Genomic DNA, 24506 nt, shown 5'->3' with positions numbered 1-24506 from the left:
ATCTCACCCAACACTTGGGGCTGTAACCAGGGCAAACCAAATATTTCCCCTGGTGGCCCTGCCTCAGCCCTGTTTCTTAGATGCGCTCTCCTAGAGCGGCATTTCTGAAGGGAGGGGGCTGTGGTCATTTAAAAAAGGATGGGTGTCTCTGGTAAGAGTGGCCTGGATGGTGGATTATGCAAACTCAGGGGGAAGTCATCAGTTTCCAGAATTTCTAGTACCTAATCACATTTGCTTTAGTCACAGGGGTTAAGCAGGGTGGAGCTGCCCACTTAGCTAGGGCAGGGTAGTGGCTGGGAGCAGCCCTGAGGGAGTCCAGCGGGCATGATGCCTGACCCTGGCTCTGCCTCGAACTAGCTGGACACTTCAGGCAAGCCACTTACCTTCTCTGAATAGTTGCTATAAAATGGGGATAGTTTTGCCTGGGGCATTGTAGCATCCCATGGGTGTGTGTACTAAGTCGCTTCAGTCCTGTCTGACTCTTTGCAACGCTATAGACTGTAGCCCGCCAGGCTCCTCTTGCCATGGGATTTCCCCAGGCAAGAGTGGGTAACCATGTCCTTCTCCAGGGATCTTTTCAAACCAGGGATCAAACTTAAGTCCCTCATGTCTCCTGCATTGGCAGGCAGGTTCTTTACCACTAGCATCACCTGGGAAGCCATAAGAAGCAGCTTATTACTTAATAGTGCATTATTTAACAAGTGCGATGCTCAAGACCATAGACTCTGAAGTTACAGACTTGGGTTTAAACCCCAGCTCTCCTCGGTAGCACCTGTGTGGTCTTACACAGGTATTTGACTTCACTTTGAGCCCTGGTTTCCTGGTCTGAAAGCAGAAATAACAAGAGCACCCCCCGCCAAGAGCTGGAAAGAGTACATAAGATAATACACATAAAATGCTTAGCAGAGCACACACCTTACAAACACACTTTTCACTAACAAAAACCAAGGAATTTCTACAGGGGCTTCCCTGGTGGCTCAGTGGTAAAGAACCTACCAGCCCAAGGATAACTCTGGTTACTATGAGATGAGGCTGGAGGTGGATGACAAAAATCAAAGAAAGACAGAAAGAACGAGATCGCTTCACTGGGCCTCATCTATAAAATGGACATACAAATATGACTAATTTTATCAGCTTACTGTGAGGATTAAATGAATGAATAAACATAAAGTGCAGTGCTTAGCACATGGTGTTGTTTAGTCTCTAAGTCCTGTCTGACTCTGCGATCCCCTGGACTATAGCCCACCAGGCTCCTCTGTCCACGGGATTTCCCAGGCAAGAATACTGGAGTGGGTTGACATTTCCTTCTCCAGGGGATCTTCCTGACCCAGGGATTGAACCTGAGTCTCCTGAGTCTCCTAGATTGACAGATGGATTATTTACCACTGAGTCATCTGGGAAGCCCATAGAGACTATTACTTTCTTATAATAAATACTAAAGTGATTCTGTTTTAATTCTCTTCCAGACTCTTGCTGGTTAATATCCAGATACAGATCCCCCACTCTTTTTAGATCCCTCTATTTCTACCTTTGTTATCAACTCAGCTGATGGGTTGGTAACATATCTCTGTTCACTGGTAAATCTATAACACGTAAATCTATAACGTTTACAAGACTACTTCAGGTCATGGTGAAGGTTCACGGTGAACTCTATTCAGTTCCCTTTCTTTTTCCTATGAAATGTAATGTTGGCCTAGAAAATGAAACTTTGTGTAAAATATCCGTTTTAGATGGAGAAGGAAATGGCAACCCACTCCAGTACTCTTGCCTGGAAAATCCCATGGATGGAGGAGTGTGGTGACAGTCCATGGGGTCACAAAGAGTGGGACACGGCTGAGTGACTAAACTTTCACTTTTTAGTTTTAGAATCAGTTCTGTCATGAACTTGGGACAGTTTTTGCATCTGTAAAATAGGAAGTGCTTAACGCAGGGTTAAGCACGGACTTCAGCATTAGGCAACCCTGGATGCAAGACTTGACTCCAGCAATTAGCTGGTGGGACCCTGGACAATTCATTTAACCCCTGTAAATGGGTTTTTTAAAATTTGAAAAATACAGACAATAACAGTATCTACCTCACGGAGTTCAGGCTGAAACACAAGAACGGGTGGGAAGAACGCCACACAGCACCTGCCATTCTGTGTGAGCCGTGATGAACCATGGTGACTATTGAACCCGCCACAGGCGCGGTGTGACTACATGCACCACTAAGAAGTGTTCTGCAGGCCCCAGAAAAGGCAGAAAACATCTGGGTCTGGAAAACACGTCAATGGGACAGGTTGATGGCACAGACAAAACATCCTCAAGCAGGATGCTTTGTATACACAAGAAGGTAAACAGATCGGAAACAGTCTAGTCAGATCAGGAGAACTCCCCTCCACGCTTTCATCTCACAGGAATGGAAGGTTCCCACGAGGGTCTTCTTGACCAAGGGGGTCTAGCTTCAGAGCTGGCCTGATTTAATCAGAAGAAAGCTTCCATCATCCTGCAGACCACCTACCCCTGCACCGCTCGCTCCCTGCCGACCCTCCCTGATCTTGTACTCCTTTCCCCCTAAATCTCTGGCTCCAGCCACACTGGTCCTCTTCTAGTTCACCCTCTGTATGATCTCATCCACACCTCAAAGCATGAGGAGGTTTGGAAAGTGACTGGCTAAACCAATTTGTTCTTAAAAACACAGATTAAACATTCATTTCTCATAGAAGCCATTGTGTAATGGTTATGAGTAAAAGACTCTGAAGTCAGCTCGCCCAGGGTTCAAATCCTGACTTTGATGTTTTGCTACGGGCACCACATGGGCAAACGACCTCATCTCTGTGTTCTTCTGTTTCCTGATCTGAGTAATGGAAACAGTACTAGTGCTTTGCTATGAGATGTGAATAAGCTGATGCACAGGGTGTTTGGAATAGCCGTGGGCTCCATAACTCTTACTATGAGTGTGAGTTGTGTTCTTTCAGCTCTCTATACTTCTCTTTTGTAGCATTTCTCACAATTGCAATTAAACGATGATGCACTTTGTTGTATAATATCTACCTCCAGGGACCCTATCTGTCTTCTTAATCACTGGACCCTGAGCTTATAGCTGGCACCGTGTAGAAGCAGCTGCTCAGTAAGTGTCTGTTGGATGAAAAAATGGAGTTGCTTATTCATTTTTTAAAAACTGAGAGCACAATCGAGTGTTCTTGTCTCACATAAAATATTTAAAAGCTATCACCAGTTGATGAGTAGCTTCTTTTAAAAAGAAGGAAAAAAGGATAATGTAAAAATAAGATCTGTGGCATGTTGGAACTCAGTACTTGTTTTAAGAAAGAGGGGCGCTTGCACTTCAGGTGAGCGCTTGGGGATGCGCATGGTTACTGCAAACAAGTTCCTAGCATTGCAACTCAAATATAGTGCTTACTGTGTAATCTCTGCAGATTTTCAGATGAATCCCTAAAGCCGGGCGACTGCTCTAATGGTGAACAGAACAATTACTTACCAGTCCCACTCGAGTGACCTTACTCTCAACACAAGGCCAAATACCAAGAGGGTGCCTGCCTCCTCCACACTCCAGTTGTTGGTAGACCTACGACTCCTCTCAGAGATGTGGTATAAACAGCTGCAGAGCCTCCTCTGCAGGTGGAAGGACTTGCCCTTAGGTTCTAAATACCTTGCATGGAGTCCACGACAATTCCTGGATCACACGCTTCTAGTGGGCTTGAATGAGGTTAAGTGCTAAAGAGTTCTCCAAAAAAGCTCTTTTCTCGGATATCACACACACAGGCCAACTCGTTCCTCACCATTTCTCTGAGCGACACACATATTTATCCCATTTCCCCTGCTGGGATACGGGACTTCTTACAAGTCTATTAATGTGGGTATAGGGGTTTGCAAACAACACCCTCCAAAGCATAAGCAAAACCGTGTGTGAGAATCTTTTCCAGGAAGAGTTTCTGTAACTTTTGTCAGATTTATATTCTGTGTTCATGTCCTTAAAATGGTTTAGAACTAGGTCTTTTAAAATGATGAACACTTGACCTCAATCAGGCCCAAGATGCAACTCTGCAATGGACATATGGTAATTCATTACTTATTTGTGAAGCTATGCCCAGTGAAATCCAGACAAGTGTCTGCAAGGTCAAGGGATCTCGCGTGTCCAAGAGGAGAGAAGGCTGATGGATATCCCAATGAGGACAAGAGGTGGGGTAATGAATAACTGATTCACACTCATGCTATCAGGAACATTAAGGGCCCTGAAAAAAACTATTCATTCATTAGTTTGTACACTCACTCTTCTGGTGATGTTTACATATCTTCATGGCACCCTTGTCTTTCTCTGCTGTACTTGAGATGCACGCTGTGTGCTAAGTTGCCTCAGTCGTGTCTGGCTCTGTGCGACCCCATGGACTGTAGCCTCACAGGCTCCTCTGTCCATGGCATTTCCCAGGCAATAATACTGGAGTGGGTTGCCATGTGCTTCTCCAGGGGATCTTCCCGACCCAGGGATCGAACCTGCATCCCTGGCGTCTCCTGCATTGGCAGGTGGGTTTTTTACCAGTAGTGCCCCCTGGGAAGCCCTGTACTTGGGACAGATGGATAATAATATTACCTAACAATAGCAACTGCCAGTTACTATGTATGTATTGAGTGACAGGCCAGCTCTAATCCTCTCAACAATCTAGTAAGATAATGGTAATTATGTCTGTCATGACACGAGAGAGGTTACTCGGTTCATAAGTACCATGCAGGATTCATGTGTTAAGACTCCTGCCACTTCCTCTTCCTGTTTCATGTCGATACACCCTACCAAAAACAGAACCTTCCCCAGTGGACTCCTGAATGCTTTAGGGTGTCACTGTTTGCTGTAATTGACATGTTTCAATTTCTACCTAAAAACACCTGTTGGTTGAATCTTTTGACCTCAAAATCATAATAATTAAATTCTACTATTCACAGCCATGTTATATCAACAGCTTTTCTACTCCCCAGGAGTGAGCAATAAATGAACTAAATGGCAAGCTTGGAAGGCTTACCAAGAGTCACTGAAGAATTCCAATATGCACTCCCCCCACTGGTCGGGGCTTCATATAGTCACTGCATCTCACTCACCTTTGTAAGCCTGAGTCTGGCAGGCTGTTGGTGCAGGAGACCCCCAGAAAATAGGTGTTGGCTTCTAAGGAATTTGGAATCCAAGGAGCAGTGTCAAATTTCAACACAAGAGATGTATCCATGACCCACAAGGTCCAGACTTCTTCCTGGATAACACCTCCATGTATGATTTCAGTCTGCAGCCTGAGAAACTTCTCCATTTTCACCTTTGCCAACCTCCCATTGCTCCTACTCATGGACTGCCCCTGGCTCAACAGGCTTCTGAGTCATTATAGTCCATGCCCAGCATCTCTTTTTATGAAAAGGAAAATATCAGTGGAAAGGAAGGAAGAATGGAGAGAAGAAGGAAAAGGAGAGGAAAAGAGGAATGAGGAGAGGGAGATGGTGGCCAGCAGAAAGGGAGAGATAGATGCAACTGGTCTGTAAGGAATCTAGGGGACTTCCTTGGTGACTCAGTGGCTAAGACTCCACACTCCCAATGTAGGGAGCCAGGGTTTGATCCCTGGTTAGGGAAGTAGGTCCCATATGACACAGCTAAGAGTTTAAATGCCACTAAAGATTCTGCGTGCCATAACGAAGACTGAAAATCCCTCAGGTTGCAGCTAAGACACGATGCAGCCAAATAAACAAATACAAAAAAAGAATCTGTAGTTATCTCACATAATTAAAGTTAGAGCATTTTGAAGCTGAAAAGGGGTCTTGGCACTAGACTAATGCCTTTACCCACGAATGTGGGTTGGGAGGACTGGACTGGATGGGAAAAAGTCAGCTCACGAAGACCTCAGAGCTCATCAGTCAGGGGCAGACCCAGACCTAGCATCCAGTACTCTCCCTCACAGTGCTCTTTAGATAAAGATTTCCTACTGTGGAAGGTCAGCTTCTGGACCAATCTCATTCCTGACTGCAAAACCTGAATATAAAACATGTCTAACAGAAAGGGTGGGATACAGTAAAATCTTGAAACAACAAGTATAAACTCTGCTGACTAGTTCATTCTAACTTGCAAGGAGAGAAGAAAACCAAAAGAGGAAATAAACCAAGACAGGACAGAAGTGAACATATACTTTACAGCACCACCTAAAAAGGCTTATTTTAAGGGGAAAAAAAAGCATCTAAAATAAACAGAGAATGAGCCCAACATCATCCTTTGCTGTTGCTGCTTTTATTGGAATGATAAACTGTCTGACTAACTTTGTCAGATTACAGTAACATATATTACTGTTTATTTTACCTGTACTCAGCTTTATCTTTCCAGTTTAGAAAAAGTTTTTCATTTAAAAATTTTCATAGTTTTCCAACATTAAGCAAGAGGAAGTCTCAACTGGAGTTTCATGGAATCCAGATCAGGGACAAACAAGTATGTCTCATTCTTGAATTATGATCTTGAGACAGACATCTGCTAAGAGCTAACTAATATATTCAGGCTCGGACAATATTTTCAAAGCAAAGAGAAAGTCTTTTAGTACATTTTTATCTAGTACTGCAGCTTGTTATGACTAGTGCGAGACTGCTGCTTCTTTTCTTGGGGTCCTTCATGTACCTGCTCACTGGTTTCTGCCAGCAGTTGGAAGCAGCTGGAAGCAGCCCATAAGAAGAAGCAGAGTCTCATTTGGGATGCAGCTCCCACCTCTCTATTCCAAGAGAGAAATGAGCGCATGAGAAGAAACTCATGCTGCATGAAATGCAGAGATACTGGAAGTCAGACAAAGCAACCAGCTGGTCCTAGAAATAGCGTTGTGGGGACACAGCATAAAACCAGGGCTCTGCAGAGAGGCCCTCTGGGACTGTGTCCTGCTCCCTAATGCAACAGGAGATCTTAGGAACATTCCTCCACCACTCTGGATTTCCAACTACTCAGTAAGAGCAGGAGGGGACTGGACAAAGTGACTTATGAGGTTTCTTCCAGCTCAAATAGTCCATAGTGTAAATACATTTAACAATCCTGCTCAACCAGTGGTATTTGTCCACCGCCCATCTCCCACCCTTCCCACTGCTATTGAGCACTCTCTCCATGGCGAGGGTGTGGTGGGGGTGGGGTACTTGACCGTAATAACCTCCATTCCAATAGTCATCAGTACAGTTTGCTGTGTATTCCAAATGAATGACCAAATAAATGGTGCACTGGAACACAGAGAATGTGCCCTGGAGTGGAATTTGGTGTTTCTGGGACTATTTTAGCTTCTCTGCTAAGAGATGTAGTTCCTGATTCCTGAAAGGGCTGCATGACAAAATGGTCTTACTTCTAGGCAGGTTTTATGTTCTGATTCTTAAAAGCAGGATCATCTCACATGGGTCTATGTCACCATAATAGAATCCAGGCAATTGGACTGCATTTTGGATATGATTACATTCCTTTCTACTCCTTCAGATCATTAAATAGTTTTAGACAGGACTGATTTAGAGACAGCTGATTGATTTCTAAGGCCACGCTACTGTGCTGAATTGTATGGCAAGGGGGTAGGATCCCAGCCCCTATTGTGATATATTTATTTCCTTGACGTTTCTCTCTCTACCCAATCCTACCCACTTCCTCCACAGACTTCCTCCTATACCCAAGAGCTTTGCAGCCTCCTGGATGAGACAATTTCCTTTGTTTTCTGAAGTCTACCCAGATTTTCCTCCCCTCCTCCACTTCCAACTTCTACCCATGAGGGGAAAAAAAAAAAATGGATGCACAGAATTGGACTTGATGAGCTTACCATAGCCACAATCCACAGGAGGAAAGGGAAAAAAAAGGCTTCCCTCTAATTAGGATGTAGGACTTCCTCTCACAAATCATAAAGGTTTTATGAATTAATTGATAGCCATCCCCGAAAACGGCACTGCTGAGATCTCTATCTTGAACTGCTGAATTCTGATCACATGAAGTCTTCATAAATTAGAATGAGGGATGGAATTCCATTTTCCTGCTTCTGTTTTGAGGCAAGACAGGGATGAACGATAAAAGGTCCTCTTAGAAAAGCTACTAATGAGTTCTAGTCCCCCACAGGATCTTTCCTGCCAAATGCTCACAGAAATAGAGATGGCTCCCAACACACTGTGTTGAGGAGATGATTAACAACTGCAAATCTCAAAGCATTTCCACGCTGCTTACTGACACCGTTCCTGCCCTTGCTCTGTCCTTTCCACATCCGTAAAACAGCTCAACTCTTTACAATTGAAAGAAAAAAAAAGAAAGAGAGTGGTTTTGGGGTGGGGTTGTGGGGAGCAGTGAGGTGGAATTACACACTTCAACAATTACCAAAGTTCTGAAATTGAAAACAAGAAATCAGCCTTTTCGGACCTTTAAGGGGGCAGAGATAACATTCAACACAATGACAGGAAAACCCTCCAAAAGATGAGTGTTAAGGATGATCTTCACAGTGCTATCACACTGGAGCAGATCCAGGTCTTTGGGGGAAGGAATAACTCTTTGAAAAGAGTGAAGACAAACATTTCTTGGAGTTTCCTTTTCTGAAAGTCGGGTTCTGAAATAATAGTACTTAAGTTAACTCACCCCCGTAAAATGTTAAAATCTGTCCTTGATTCTCTTAAGAAATGCCAGAAAGAGCTCAAGAGGCACCATTACGCTGTCTGCAGTCAAAAAATTAGAAGAGAAATTATTCTTACCTCCGAACCATGATCTCGGCTCATTTAAAGGGACTGGAGAGAACGGGCAGGACAAAGGACACATGTATTAAGCACTTGTGTGTGTGTTTTCTCCAAATACAAGCTGGTGGAAGTAGGGACCTAAAAACCCCGACGCCTTCCGCTGCCATATAATCGCAAGGAAATGACCTTACCGTTTGTTGCTTTGATTAGAAACAAAAGCCTTTCAACATGAGTCAGGAGAGCCATGCGAGAAAAAAAAAAAACAAAAACCCAAAACTTCTGCTATTTTTTTTTTTTGGCCACCTAAAGCCTTTCTTCATAACATGTGTAAAACACATGATGAAATGTTGTTTATTGATCATGCATTATCTGCACTGGATACTTATTCAGAGATTGGCTATGCCATCTAAGAATCCAAACTTCAGTTTTGGCTCTTTGGTCTGTACACATTCTGAACAGGCAGGGAATTTAATGAACACGAACAGAAATAACACTGAACTCAGCTGTGCCACTCACAGTCATTCTACCATGCGCGTTTACACTCAAAAGGAAACTCCAATTCCATGGGATAACATTAGAATTGGCATCGGTGATGTTAGTCACAAATAGAAAATCTTGGGAGAATAACCTTGGTCTTGAAAAAGGATTTATTTCATCATTTGTACTTCAGAATCATTACTAATGAACTCAGTGGACAGGGAATAATCAAAATCCATTATACTTCAAAGTCAAGTAGAGAGAAAAATATATAAAATTCGGTAAAAAAAAAAAACAAAAAAATCCAACAACAACAAAACACCACTTTTTAATTTTAGAAAGGCTAAGTAAGAGGCTGTGATGTGGTGGTTTTTCCCACCTGAAAAAAGAATCTTTTGGACTTTTGTTCTACTGTGTGGTGTAGCTAAGAAAACACGTATTCTAGAACCAGACAAGCCTGGCATTTTATAGCCATATGTCCTTGGGTAAGTTACTTGACCTCTCTGAGAATCTGTTTCCTTAGTAAAATGGGGATAAAAATCCCTATCTCATTAAGGGTGTTGGAGGAATTAAATGAGACTGGACATACAAAACACGAGGAAACTGACTGGCAGATAGATAGACACCATGTATTTAAATAAAAGGAGAGGTGCCCTCTCTCCTATCAAAATCCCTGTCCCTCAGAAATGAAACAGCGGCTTTGGCAAGTTCCTTCAAAGACTCCAATTCCTTTGAACTACAGTGTACTGTTGGGGGGAGACACAATACCTTGAAACAACCTAATTCAGTATCAAGTTTGGATGCTTATAAAGATCATTTGGTGAAATCAGTAGCAAAGGATTTACTGCCAATTCAATAATAACTATAGGCATGTGATCTTACAATCAGAAGGGTTGAATGCTAGAGAAACCAAGTTACTTAACACTACTTGGCCATGCAGTAGGTGGTTATGCTGGAAGACCATGCGTATAGAACTCTAGGATGAATGAAAAAGGAGGGAAAAAAACTCATGCAATAATACTCCCAGTAAAGTAACATACACAGAGACTGAAAAAGTGCTGTACTATTTACAACAGCCAAGACGTGGAAGAAGAACTAAAGAGCTTCTTGATGAAAATGAAAGAGGAGAGTGGAAAAGTTGGCTTAAAACTCAACATTCAGAAAACTAAGATCATGGCATCCAGTCCCATCACTTCATGACAAATAGATGGGGAACCAGTGGAAACAGTGACAGACTTTATTTTGGGGGACTCCACAATCACTGCAGATGGTGACTGCAGTCATGAAATTAAAAGACACTTGCTCCTTGGAAGAAAAGTTATGACCAACCTAGACAACTTATTAAAAAGTGGAGACATTCCTTTGCCAACAAAGGTCTGTCTAGTTAAAGCTATGGTTTTTCCAGTAGTCATGTATGGATGTGAACGTTGGACTATAAAGAAAGCTGAGCGCTGAAGAATTGATGCTTTTGAACTGTGGTGTTGGAGAAGACTCTTGAGAGTCCCCTGGACGGCAAGGAGATCCAACCAGTCCATCCTAAAGGAAATCAGTCCTAAATATTCATTGGAAGGACTGATGCTAAAGCTGAAACTCCAATACTCTGGCCACCTGATGCAAAGAACTGACTCATTGGAAAAGACCCTGATGCTGGGAGAGACTGAAGGCAGGAGGAGAAGGGGACGACAGACGATGAGATGGCTGGATGGCATCACTGACTCAATGGACATGAGTGAGTAAACTCCGGGAGTTGGTGATGGACAGGGAGGCCTGGCATGCTGTGGTCCATGGGGTCACGAAGAGTCAAACACGACTGAGTGACTGAACTGAACTGAACTGAATTGAAGACATGGAAACAACCTAAATGTTCATCGATGGATGAATGGATAAAGATGTTACATTTATGTGAAATGGACTATTACTCAGCTATAAAAAAGAATGAATAATGCCATCTGCAGCTCCATGGGTGGATCTAGAGATGACCACATTGACCAAAATAAGTCAGAGAGAGAGAAAGACAAGTATCATATGTCATGTCTAACTTAAAATATGACACAAATGAACTTATCTATGAAACAGAAACAGTCTTGTGGCTACCAAGGAGGGAGAATTGGAAAAGATGGATTAGGAGTTTGGGACTAGTAGAAGCAAACTATTATATACAGAATGGATAAACAACCCAAGGTCCTATTGTATAATTCAGAGAACTATATTCAATATCCTGTAATAAATCATAATGGAAAAGAATATGAAAAAATATATGTGTAACTGAATGCCTTTGCTGTATGCCAGAAACTAAACAATACTGTAAATCAACTATACTTCAATTATAAAAAAAAGAAAGAAAAAAGTTCTGTAGCTCAAATGACTTGGGCAGAAGCAAAGATGCTGTGCTTGGGTAAGCTAGAAGGATGATTCAGTCAGGGACTTCCATTTCAGGGCCAACACACAGCACACAGATGCCTGTGGAGACGCTGAAAAAAATTACTTCATAAAGAGGGAAAATGCAAGATACCAATCACCCAAATTATTAATCCACAGGGTAAATAATCTTAAGTATTAGAAGAAAATACTGGACCATTTCATCTACATTCCTAAATGCTTACCTCTTCAAGTAGGGTAAGGCACTTCCCAAGTGGCTCAGTGGTAAAGAATTTGCTTACCAGTGCTGGAGACACGAGTTTGATCCTTGGGTTGGGAAGATCCCCTGGAGTAGCCAATGGCCACCTACTCCAGTATTCTTGCCTGGAGAATCCCAAGGACGGATGAGCCTGATGGGCTACAGTCCATGGGGTCACAAAGTGTCGGACACGACTGAGCACTCGCATATACACGCAAAGTTGTGTCAAACACTGTCCTGAATCTTCTTAGTGGGAACATGGGGAGTGACTTTATATTTGGGGGAACCTTCTATTTGGGGACATATAGCAGCAAAAGCTCAATAAATGGTGACTTTTCTCCCTGAGTTGGAAAGTCCACTGAGAGAACTAGTGTGCATTTCCAAAGATAAGGAAAGGGTTTTTCACTGTTGAAGGACAATCAGAATTCTGATAAATAGTTTCATAATCAAGACAATAGAATGGGCTAAATCCAGGAGGCCAAAGCCGGCCTGAAAGACCAGGTAAAGTGACAGACCAGATACAGGCTTGGGGCAAGGTCAGGTTATGGCCGTGGGAGCACACATGAAGACTAAAACCAGGATATGGTCACAGTAAGGGTGTTGTTTTCAACCATCTTAACTCTGTTTCACCTTTTCTAATTACAATCCCTGCTTTTCCATGAGGGCACCATCCAAATGATTAGGGTGAAACCTCACGTCCCTATATCAAAGGACAATAAACATGTGATTGAGGAATTGTTGTTTAGTTACTAAGTCATGCCCAACTTTTTTTTGCGACCCCATGGACTGCAGTCTGCCAGGTTCCTCTGTCCATAGGATTTCTCAGGCAAGAATATAGGAGTGGGTTGCTATTTCCTTCTCCAGGGGATCTTCCTGATCCAGAGATCGAACTCACATCTTTTACACTGGCAGACGGATTCTTTACCACTGAGTCACCAGGGAAGCCCAGATTCAGGAACAGCAATAAAAATACCAGTCTCCTATATTCCCAGTTACAGGGAACAGGGAAGAAGTGTGTCTGTCTTTGTTCTGGAGTTAAAAAGCTGCTGGGATGGGACCTGGCATATCAGAGTACTTCAGGACAGAGAGAAGAGCTGGAAATAAACAGAATCCAAAGACTATCTGAATCACTATAATTTCTACTTTTACTTAAGCAAATTAAAAAATTTTTTAATTGGTTTGCAAACAAAAAGGTTCTACCTAATACAGTAGTTCACAAGAGACAGAACAACTGGAATCAAATACCTTTCGTCAGCTGACCAATACTGTTTAATGAGATGAGTGATTATCAACACGAAACTGGGGAGCTGGGTGGGGCCCCGGCTGTAAAGACACTGGGAGGCTGAGGTACCAGGGATTCCGTCTTGGGGAAAGGATAGTTGCTGCAGCCCTGGTATCAGATAGGAGCTCTGCAGTCCATGCATTAGACAGGATGCTGTCCTTTAGAATTTGCATAGAAAGGGGCACACCGGAATAGTGGCAACCCTCACTCTACACCCAGCCTGAAACCACTGCTCTTCCTCATGGCTCCTCTCTGGCAGTCTGCCCTGGGCCAGGGCTTCATGTGGGATCCAAATGCAGACTCGGGGAGCTCTGCTGAGTCCCACTGAAAACGAAATTAAATTAAAAAGAAAAAAAAGAGAAATTAACACAACATTGTAAATCAACTACACTTCAGTGAAATAAATTTTAGAAATGAAATTATACCCCCAGAGTAAGTCCAAATGAAATATAGGCATAAATGAAATTATGCCTATAAAATGCAAACTGTGACACAATTGGATGATCACTAACTGGTGAGCTTGGACAAGAGTATTGGTTACTTTGTGAGGCTTTCACCATCTCTGGAAGTGACAAAGGAAACAGGTCCATCATTTTACGGGAAAAAAATGTCAAACTGTAGGCCCGATTTTTAAAGAAATACAGTCTTAGGAATTCTTACCAGAAGCTTTGCACTTTCACAAAACTATCACTTTCATCACAGAACATATCATACACCAAATGAATGCCAGACACACCATAAAATACCAACACGGGCAAAGTGCTGCAGGTTTCTAAAACTCTGAAGGCCAAGCACAGCTCTGCACCACTCATCATAAACTAAAAGGCCAAACTTAATTTCAGACCGGCTCATCTCCTCCTGAATGTAGTGAGGTTTGCATTAAAGAAAAGAATATTTCCTTCATAACTCCTCAACCTTCTCTAATTCTGCCTTGAGAACTGATCCAGTTCCTGTCAAATATTCATGGAACACTATGTATATGCAGAAGCCCGGCCAGGGAAATCCAAGATGAAAACACTACAGTCCTGACCCTCGGGGGATTTACAGCCCAGACTCAGTGATTCTCAAGGCGAGCCGCATGACCATCTCATTTCTCACCTCACAGTCAACCCTGCAGTTGAGGATTCACACGTCCCCTTCACACACAGGCTAGGTCTTGTTTTCCATCATTGATCAATCTGGATGCCAGTGTTCGTTAGGTTCCTCTTGATGGTTTTCCTTAGATCTGCATTCATTCCAGTAACTATCTGTGTGTGGGGGGTTGCTTAATAATAATGGTTGTAATACCTGCAAAGAAGGGCACCGCACTTGGCCTAATGCTCTGTGGTCTTGTAATTTTTAATACATTTTGAACACCTGGGCTCACATTTTTCTATCTGCATTGGCTCCTACCAATTATGTAGCTAGTTTTGCTGGGTATTGGGCTAGGTGGTGAGGGCACCATGATGACGGGGAGATGTCCAGAGTGGGGCAAGAAATGTAAAAAATAATAAGGTTAATTTCAGGTGAGGGTTAAGACCTACGAAGAAACTAAAGCAGGAGGATGCAATGAAGAGTTATGGAGGGATTGAAGATGAGAAGTAGCCCTCCAGGGGAGGGGCTTTTCTGGTGGCTCAGCGGCAAAGAATCTGCTTGCCAATGCAGGAGACACTGTGTTCAATCCCTGATCCAGGAAGATTCCACAATCCGCGGAGCAGCTAAGCCCATGTGCCACAACTACGGAAGCTGGCAGGCTCTAGAGCCTGAGCTCTGCAACAAGAAAGGCCACCCCAACGAGAAGTCCGGACACTGCAACTAGTAAGTAGCCCCCGCTTGCCGGAATTGGAGAAGAGCCTGCTTGGCAACAAAGACCACCCCTTCTCCTGCCCCCCGCCCCTCGCAAAAAACATCTGAGGTAAATAAGAAAAAACTTAAGCAAAAACTTTCTTGAACAAGTATCTTTTCAAGTCAAATGAACAGTTCTTTCCAGAGACGGCAATGGCACCCCACTCCAGTACTCTTGCCTGGAAAATCCCATGGACAGAGAAGCCTGGTAGGCTGCAGTCCATGGGGTCGCTAAGAATCGGACACGACTGGGCGACTTCACTTTCACTTTCATGCATTGGAGAAAAAAATGGCAGCCCACTCTGGTGTTCTCGCCTGGAGAATCCCAGGGACGGGGGACCCTGGTGGGCTGCCATCTATGGGGTCGCACAGAGTCGGACACGACTGAAGTGACTTAGCAGCAGCAGCAGAACAGTTCTTTCATCTGAAAAGAGCCCAGTTAAGCTGCTTTGATCTTTAGGTTACTGTGTGTTACTGCATATGAAATTTATTTTCAGTGCAGTATGTTAGGGTCTGGCTGAATGGGGTTGGGCTACAAGGAAAGGAAGGCAGACATCTCTTCTCTTCATATCCTCCTGTATCAGCTCTTCCCATTCCCCACCCCAGTAAACAAAACATTTATAAGAAAATAATAATAATAATAATGAGTCAGCCAGGGGAGTTCCCTGGTGGTCTAGTGGTTAGGATCTGCTGCTATTTACTCCTGTGGTCTGGGTTCAATCCCCAGTTGTAGCAAAAAAAGAAAAAGGAGAAAAAAAGGAGCCAGCCACATGCATATTTGGGGGCTGAGTTCAGGACCACTTCTGCCTTATGTGGGGCATATGGAAATCGCTCAACTCATACTGTGAATGAATAAGGCTTCTGTTCAAAAAGGAAGAGCAGCAAATGCAGAAAACAAATTCATAATTTACTAGAACTGGGACAGCGCTGCTGACTGATAAGGAACATTCGAAGTTTATTTAAGGTCTCCTTCAGGATCACATGTTCCAGCAGTTGGAGGGGGCACAGCATGTCCAGGAAAAACAACCCTGATGGAAAAGTCCATTACTCACATTCTCCTCCAGGCAGCAAAATAGGGAAGTTTCTTGTTCTAGGCGGCTTCTCTTGCTTTCTTAACCAAAAATAGAAAAACAGAGGTGAAAAAGTAAGGGAGAAAGGCAGGCCTTATGGGGGATTCCTTTTCTATCTGTTTCACAAGATGAGAGCCCCATGACTTTTGACTTGGTTTTACCACAAGGCACTTGCTGTTTTTCAGGCGATGGACACTGTAAAATCTAACCTCACTCCCATATTTGGAAAAACAAACAGGAAAAGGCCGTCAAAAATGCTCCAGCATTCATTGAAAAGTGCATATATTTGTTGGTTTATTTTCTGGGTTTAAATGTTCCATGCAGTAAACTCATAGTCAACAGCCCGCATTTATTCAGTGCCGACTGGTGCCAAGTATTGTGCCCCATGCTTTACACAGATTCTCCTTTTATCCTGACAACGACCCTAGGAAGTGGGTACTTGTTCGTCTGCATTTTACAGCTGAGAGAGAGAGGCTCAGAAGATCTGGTAACAGAAGTCCCCACAACTGGGTGTAGTAGAACAGGATTCAAACCCAGAGCTCTCCGTCTTAAACACAACCTTCTCATTTGGCTCTTGCAGACAGGGAGAAACACGTCCAGGGGTTAACATTCAGGCATGCTGTTAGATTTCCTTCCTGTATTTCTGCAGATTCTGGGTTTTTGTTTTGTTTTCCCCTCTTTTCTCCCATTTTGTGTTCCTTTGAAATCGAAACAGAACTTTTTATGGTGGAAAATTTCAAGTCCTTACAAAAAGTGACAGACGGGTATATGAACCTCCATGTATCCATCAAGCAGTTTTATTTATTTTTCATTTTTATTGTAGTGGTTTTGCCATACATTGACATGAATCAGCCCATCAACCAGTTTTAACAGTTGTAACACATGGCTAACCTTGTTTCATTAATATTCTCGTCCACTTTCTGTCATTTTGTATGTATTACTCTGAAGCAAATCTAAGATGGTCAAAAAACTTTATCTGTAAATATTCCAACATAAAAGCTAAGGACATTTTTAAAAGATATAAAACTTCAATTACCCCAAAATGCCCAATATTAACTAATAATCATCAAATATCCAGTTAGTGTTCAAATTTCCACTTATCTTATGAAGGCTTTTTTTTCCAAGTTTGCTTGAATCAAGATCCAAAAATGTTTACACATGCATTTTGTTGTTATTTCTCTTAGGTCTCTGTTAATCTAGAAGTTTCTCTCCCATTCATCTTTCCCTCTTTTTTGTCTCTTCTCTGTCTCACTCTCATTACAATTTATTTGTTGCAGAAACTGGGCTGTTTATTCTGCCAGTTCTCCTACCATCTGAGTTCTGTTGATCACATCTCTCTGGTGTCATTTAACATGGTCTTTTGTTCACTGTATTTCCTGTAGGTTGGTTGAGTGTGAAGGCTTGGTCAGATACCAGTCAGGTCTCTTTTGTCAAGATGGTTTCACTGGTCACCAATCTGTGTTTTTTCATTTGGGCTTTCTCTTCTTGTGATGTTAACTCAATAGTTAGATCATTTAATTGACTGAGGGTTTCAATATGATGACTTTCCAATTCTATCACCCTTTACTTTGAGCTAGACTATTTCTCAAGTGAGAAATTTTCTCTCATCCACGAATGGGTTACTAAGTGGTACAATTCATAAAGCAGAGATAGCAAATGCTCATTTCATCACCTTTATTTACCAGTTTTCAAAATAGTAAGTTGGCACTTCTAATGGTGGCCAAATTGGTTTTTTATTTAAGTATTCATAAACACATGTATTTAGATATATTATATGTGCTATAATAAAATTCAAGTTGTTGTCTTTGTCGATGTTCAAACTGTCCCGTATTGGCCACTGGGAGACAATTCCTCTTCAAGTCAACTCCTGTATCCTTCAGACACGACTCATAGTTTTTGATATTTTTCTTGCTACCCAGGATAAAAAGATGCTCATCTTGTACATTTACTTTCCAAGACCTGTGCAGCATCTGCTATCACTTTTTGTTTCATTTTAAAACAGAGCTATAAATAGCAAAATATACATCCTCAAGGTATTACAACTTGATCAAGTTTGACAAATGTATACGCCTATATTGTCCACACCCCTACTGAGATAAAGAACTTTGTGGAATATTCTCCCTCTCTTTCCCCATCTCTCAGAAGCAACCACTGCTCAGATTTCTATTACCATAGATAAGCTATTCCTGTTCTAGGACATCATATGAATTGAATTAGAAAGTATGTGTTCTTTGATGAATGTTTCTTCACTGAGCAAAATGTTTTTGAAATTCATTCATGGTGTTGGATATATTTGCATTTAATTCATTTTTTATTGCTGAGTAGGTACTCTATTGCATACATATACAACAATTTATTTCCTCTCCTATTAATGGAAACCTGAGCTATTTCTAGTTTGGGGATATTATAAAGAAATAGGCTATGAACATTCATTTACAAGTCTTGTGTGTGTGTGTGTCTGTCTGTGTGTTTGTATGTGAGTATGTATATAAATTTTTATTTCTCTTGATTAAATACTTAGAAGTGGCGCTAACAGATCATGGGATGGATGCATGTTTAATTTTTTAAGAAACTGTCAATTTCCCAAAGTGTTAAGTGTCAGTCGCTCAGTCATGTCCGACTATCTGCGAACCCATGGACTGTAGCCCACCAGGCTCCTCTGTCCATGGGGATTCTGCAGGCAAGAACACTGGAGTGGGTTGCCATGCCCTTCTCCAGGGGATCTTCCAAACCCAGGGATCAAACCCAGGTCTCCTACATTGCAGGCGGATTCTTTACCGTCTGAGCCACAGGGAAGCCCAATTTCCCAAAAGGCCACACCATTTTACACTCCCATCAGTAATGTATGAGAAGCCTTTGCCAACACTTAGTATAACAGACCTTCTTAATTTAGCCACTTTAGTGACTGTGTAGTCATAGAAGCGCCTGTGTTTAAGTGACCTTTTTTTTAACATGTGCATAGGTTTGGATGATCACGTGTGTTGTGTGTGTGCTCACGCACTCAGCTGTGTCCAACACTCTGTAAGGCTATGGACTGTAGCCCACCAGGCTCCTCTGTCCACAGGATGTCTCAGGCTAGAATACTGAAGTGGGTTGCCATTCCCTTCTCCAGGCAATCTTCCCGACCCAGGGATGGAATCCATGTCTCCTGATTGGCAGGCAGATTCTTAACCACTAGTGCCACCTGATGATAACTGCAAACCCTTACACAGTACGTACACACCAAATGCTGTTCCTATATTTTGTAAAGATATACACAATAACATCTTTGAGGTAGGAACTAGTGTTATCTTTATGTCACAGATGATGAGAAAAATGAAGCAGAGAGAGGTTAAGTAACTTACATGAAGTCATATAGCCGGAAGTAGCAGATGCAGGATCTGAACCTAGACAATTTGGCTCCAGGCCCAGGTTTCTGACCTATATGCAATTCTGCCTCCCGCAATTGTTAAAATTGCAAAAATCTCTTTCCTTTCTTTAAAGTTTTGCTGAGATGCTGGCAAATATTTCTGGTCAAGGCCACTATCATATTAATGAAAAAAGTCTTGTGATTTTTAATGTAAAGCACTTTAAAAAAGCTTCCTTCTATTTTTATCTTACTCTGAATTTAAACATTTTCCTTTTACCAGTACAACTTCAGCTATTCCATTCTTTCCTCAAAAGTTTCTTTTCTTTTTTTTTTTTTTTTCATTTATTTTGTAAAAATATGGAACGCTTCACGAATTTGCGTGTCATCCTTGCGCAGGGGCCATGCTAATCTTCTCTGTATCGTTCCAATTTTAGTATATGTGCTGCCGAAGCGAGCACAAAAGTTTCTTTTCTTCAGCACCTTTTTGGTTGGACAACCCTTCTAGAAGTCGTGATCCTCAAGTCCTGAGCAGATCTTTTTTTTTTTTTCTGAGCAGATCTTATACCAGAATCCTTTTTGTAGTAAGTAGCAAAGTGGAGAGGCTCTAAAGAGTCCCTAGATGAAAGTGAAAGAGGAAAGTGAATAAGCTGGCTTACAGTTCAACATTCAAAAAACTAAGATCATGGCATCTGGTCCCATCATTTCATAGCAAATAGATGGGAAAAAAGTGGAAACAATGACAGACTTTATTTTCTTGGGCTCCAAAATCACTGCAGATGGTGGCTACAGCCATGAAATTAAAAGACACTTGCTCTTTGGAAGAAAAGCTATGACAAACTCAGCATATTAAAAAGCAGAGACATTACTTTGCCAACAAAGGTCCATCTAGTCAAAATTATTTTTTTCCAGTAGTCATGTACAGATGTGAGTTGGACCATAAAGAAGGCTGAGCACTGAAGATTTGATCCTTTCAAACTGTGGTGCTGGAGAAGACTCCTGAGAGGGTCCCTTGGACAGCAAGGAGAACAAACCAGTCCATCCTAAAGGAAACCAACTCTGAATATTCATTGGAAGGACTGATGGTGAAAGTGCCAATACTTTGTCCACCTGACTGGAAGAGTCAACTCATTGGAAGAGACCCTGATGCTGGGAAAGACTGAGGGCAGGAGGAGAACTGGGTGACAGAGGATGAGATGGTTGGATGGCATCACCGACTCAATGAACATAAGTTTGAGCAAACTCCGGGAGATAGTGAAGGACAGGGGAGCATGGAATGTTGCAGTCTATGGGGTCGAAGAGTCGGACGTGACTTAGCAACTGAAGAACAACAACAAACAAAATAAAAGTAAAAACAACTTCAATGTTATGAGTCGATTATCTCACCGTCTAAAGGGAGGGCAGCTCCACGATTGGTGAGGTTCACAGGATAGCATTGCCTTCAAAGTCCCAGGTTCCTTCCCTTTTTCCACTCAGCATGTTCTCCTGAAACTAACATTTTCTCATGGTTGCATATAGTTGTCACTCTTCCAGGTATCACATCCTTACTCTAAAGGAAGGACTACCTCTTTCTCTATGTCTCTTTTTAAGAGTAAAAAGAGCTTTTCAAGAAATGCATCAATGCCTTGCACACCACTGGCCACACCTAGGTCATATGCTTAAACCATACCCTAAACCATACCCTAAACCAATCATGAACAAGGGGAATAAGGTCATCATGATTAGCTTCACAACCTGTGTGTGGATGTAACAGGCAAAAGGGTATCCTGAGCTATTGGTCTGCTCAGCCCTCACGGCAGCCTAAGATCCTGCAGATTGTCACCTCAAGCTCTGAGCAGCCTCATATACATTCACCCTGGGTACCACACAAACATTAGCATCACGTATGTACTCTACGGGGCTTCCCTGGTGGCTTGGTGGTAAAGAATCTGCCTGCCAAGCAGGAGATGCAGGTTCCATCCCTGGGTCCAATCCCTGGGTTGGGAAGATCTCCTGAAGAAAGAAACTGCAACCCCCTCCAGTATTCTTGCCTGGGAAATGTCATGGACAGGGGAGCCTGGTGGGCTGTAGTCCAGTGGGTCGCAAAGAGTCGGACACGACTGAGTGCCTGAGTGACCGAGCGTGCACAACTTAGTGATTAAACAAAAGCAACAACAACAGTGTACTCTGTGACATGAAAAACAGCGGCAAGCACTGGCTTCAAGATCAATCAGGATATTCTCAAGACACGTGCGAGGTGATATTTATCTCTGAGCCAGTTAAGACCTCTCAGGATGGGAGAAGGAAAAAAGACATGGCCCTTGTAAGCAGGCTTCGAAGATGAACAGGAAACAAGAGAACCCGTAAGGGAGCACACACCTGGAGTTGTATCCCATGTCATACAACTACCTTGTCTGCGTCCTGCCCCCACTGCTGTTTTCATGGTTCTTTGATGAACCAGGAGCTAGAGGTTCCCTCCTCTAGCTCAGAACTCAGAGGAGCACAGGGGTATCACAGGCGGAGCTGAGGTCCTGGGCCTGCCCCCCTGGGTGAACGGGGAGCAGACAGGATAATCTGGCCCCCTTGGTGGCCATGGAGGAAGCCTGCACGCAGAACTGCCTTTTTGCCATTTGCCTGGTGGCACCTCCAGAAGGGAGGTTGTGTGTTTAACATAACGCTGATAGCGAGTGCCACCCAGCTAACATATGACAAACGCCTCTTTGAGGGGCTTCCCCTAGTCATTTCAATTTACCTCTCAGTTCGGCTGGCCCTCAAGAAAGCCTGTACACGAACGAATCTTCAGGTCATCCCATCCTCACCCCCAGGGTGCAATCTCAAATCACCATGACACTAAGAGCACAAATCGTCTCCCAAGTAATCAGTTCTGGTGCTCCCCCCAAAATGAGACAAACGACAGCTTCATGGTCGCTTGTTGCTATGTAATCTCATTCCAACAATTCAACTCTGGCTCAATTATATTTAAGTTAATAAATCTGGATTTAGAGAGCCAAATAAGCTTACAGGCCTCAGACATTCAAAAGAGAAAAGGTGGAAAAGGGAAAATAAATGGTGCATCGTTCTGTTCTCCTGTCCTAAGCTTTATCCCGTTTAAAAAAAAAAAAAAAAAATTAAAGCCTTGGTGATCTCTTTCAAGCTAATCTAAATGAAGCTGAGAACGTTTACAGATAAGAATAAAACAAGATTTCTGAACTCCACTAAATAGTACGTGGGGAAAATCATGGTATGAAACCAAAGAGTATGATGGATGTGAAAAGAAATAACTATTCTCAGCTATTTGTAAATCCAAAGACTTTATATAGTACATGGCAAAGAGACTACATGAAAATCTGTCTTTTGTGATACTTGGATTTCAACCAGCAATGCTCTACATAAACTTACTTTAACTATACAAGGAAATTCTGTATCACTATGAGAGGACAAACACTTTCTAAGAGACTATAATTTGCTCTAAAGCATGAGAACTAATTTATACTGTGATGAAATGCAGAGTATGCCTCCCCTGACCCTCTCGTGCTTCATGCTAAGTCGCTTGTGTCCAACTCTTTGCAACCCCATGGATTATATAGCCTGCCAGGCTCCTCTGTCCATGGGATTCTTCAGGCAAGAATACTGGAGTGGGTTGCCAGAATACTGGAGTGGGCTGCTATGCCCTCCTCCAGAGGATCTTCCCAACCCAGGGATGGAACCCATGTCCCTTATGTCTCCTGCACTGGTTAGGTTCTTTACCACTAGCGCCACCTGGGAAGCCCTCCTGACACTCTCGGGCACATACAATTCCAGTGTTCCAAGTATTAGGACCCTCAGGAAAGCTCTGAAAAGCAGACAGTTTCGCTAATTAAGGAGATAAAATGAAAACAAATGTAAAACGTATTTTTTTTTTTTTTCGCTAGCACCACAGTATAAATCAAAAGTTGTTGGCTACGATATGGAAAAGAAGGGTTCTTGCTCACTCAGTTGGCACCAGAAATTGGTACACCTTTTGGGAAATTCAATGCCCTTTCCAAGAAGGTATGTCTACAGAAATTCTCCCATAAATGTTTTACTTAAGGATGTTCATGGTAACATTTGTCTTAGTAAAATTTGGAAACAACCTAAATGTCTATTAATAGGGGATTGGTGAGATTAATTGAGGTACATTCATGCCATCGAATACACAATGGTTATAAAAAATAATGAGATAGATCAGTATCTAAGATGTGTAAGTAAATACATTTCAAACTAAGATGTATAGAATGATCTCACCTCTGTAAAATTTTACATTACTGTAGTATGTGAGTCACTATATGTTTTGAAAATATCTGGTGAATATACACCATTGATAAAAGACTAACAACCATCAGTTCAGTTCAGCCATCAGTGCTCAGTAATGTAAAATTTTACAGTAATATAAAATTTTACTGAGGTGAGATCATTCTATATATCTTAGTTTGAAATGTATTTACTTACACATCTTAGATACTGATCTATCTCATTATTTTTTATAATCATTGTGTATTCGATGGTATGAAAGTAACTCAATTAATTGCACCAATCCCCTAATAATAGACATTTAGGTATCTGGCTAATATACACCATTGATAAAAGACTTTGACTAAAAACCATGTGTTTCTATAAAAAATTTATGGACTTATTTTAACCATAAAAAACGCTATGGTTCCCCAAGGAATACAAATACTGCTTTTTAAAAATATTTTTTTGATGTGGACCATTTTTAAAGTGTCTGTTGCATTTGTTACAATATTACTTTTGCTTTAGGTTTCAGTTTTTTGGCCACAAGTCATGGGGGATCCTAGTTCTCTGACCAGGGATCAAACCTGCACCTGTTGTATTTGAAGGTGAAGTCTTGGGCATTGGACTGCCAGGGAAATCCCTGCTTTTTACTTAATAGTGAAAGAAGCAAGACCCTATGGTCCTTGCCACCCTCCCCACCCCTGCCCCCATACACACCATGTCCTCTGTCTGTCTATTGTCTGTCATAAACTTTAGTCAAAGAGTAAGTTTAATCAGAGAAATGAGAAATGCGGAAACAAAGGAAAACAGTCGAAGGAGACTCAACAATAATAATGTAGTCATTAAGCACAGTCAAGGACTTAAGATCTTTCTCAAGGGCTATTGAGAGCCACATCCTGTGAGCTGTCTTATAGATACTAAAATACCAGGTGGAGAAGTTAACTTCACGGTGACCAGACTGTACCCACAACATTTGTGTTAC

At 42.2% G+C, this 24506-nt stretch overlaps 1 protein-coding gene and 1 non-coding gene across 5 annotated transcripts in view; both read right to left on the bottom strand.

Annotated features, from left to right (window-relative positions):
* The window catches only part of FRMD4B (FERM domain containing 4B), a 356738-nt gene that overhangs the window by 152262 nt on the left and 179970 nt on the right, over nt 1-24506 (bottom strand). Inside the window, exon 1 of one of the 4 annotated variants that reach the window (XM_043886551.1) lies at nt 8697-9425. The exons of the other annotated variants lie outside the window; for them this stretch is intronic. Coding sequence (XP_043742486.1) covers nt 8697-8720 — 24 coding nt within the window. The 5' untranslated portion in view covers nt 8721-9425. Of the gene's footprint in view, nt 1-8696; nt 9426-24506 lie in introns of those variants that run through there. 4 annotated transcript variants of the gene reach the window in all.
* Nucleotides 19649-19755, bottom strand: LOC122683397. Its single transcript, XR_006337734.1, has one exon. It is a non-coding gene; the product is annotated as a U6 spliceosomal RNA (small nuclear RNA).

Source organism: Cervus elaphus, chromosome 24 (assembly GCF_910594005.1).
Source record: "Cervus elaphus chromosome 24, mCerEla1.1, whole genome shotgun sequence".
NCBI classification, from domain to species: domain Eukaryota; kingdom Metazoa; phylum Chordata; class Mammalia; order Artiodactyla; family Cervidae; genus Cervus; species Cervus elaphus.
This window is presented reverse-complemented; position numbering and strand designations above follow the sequence as displayed.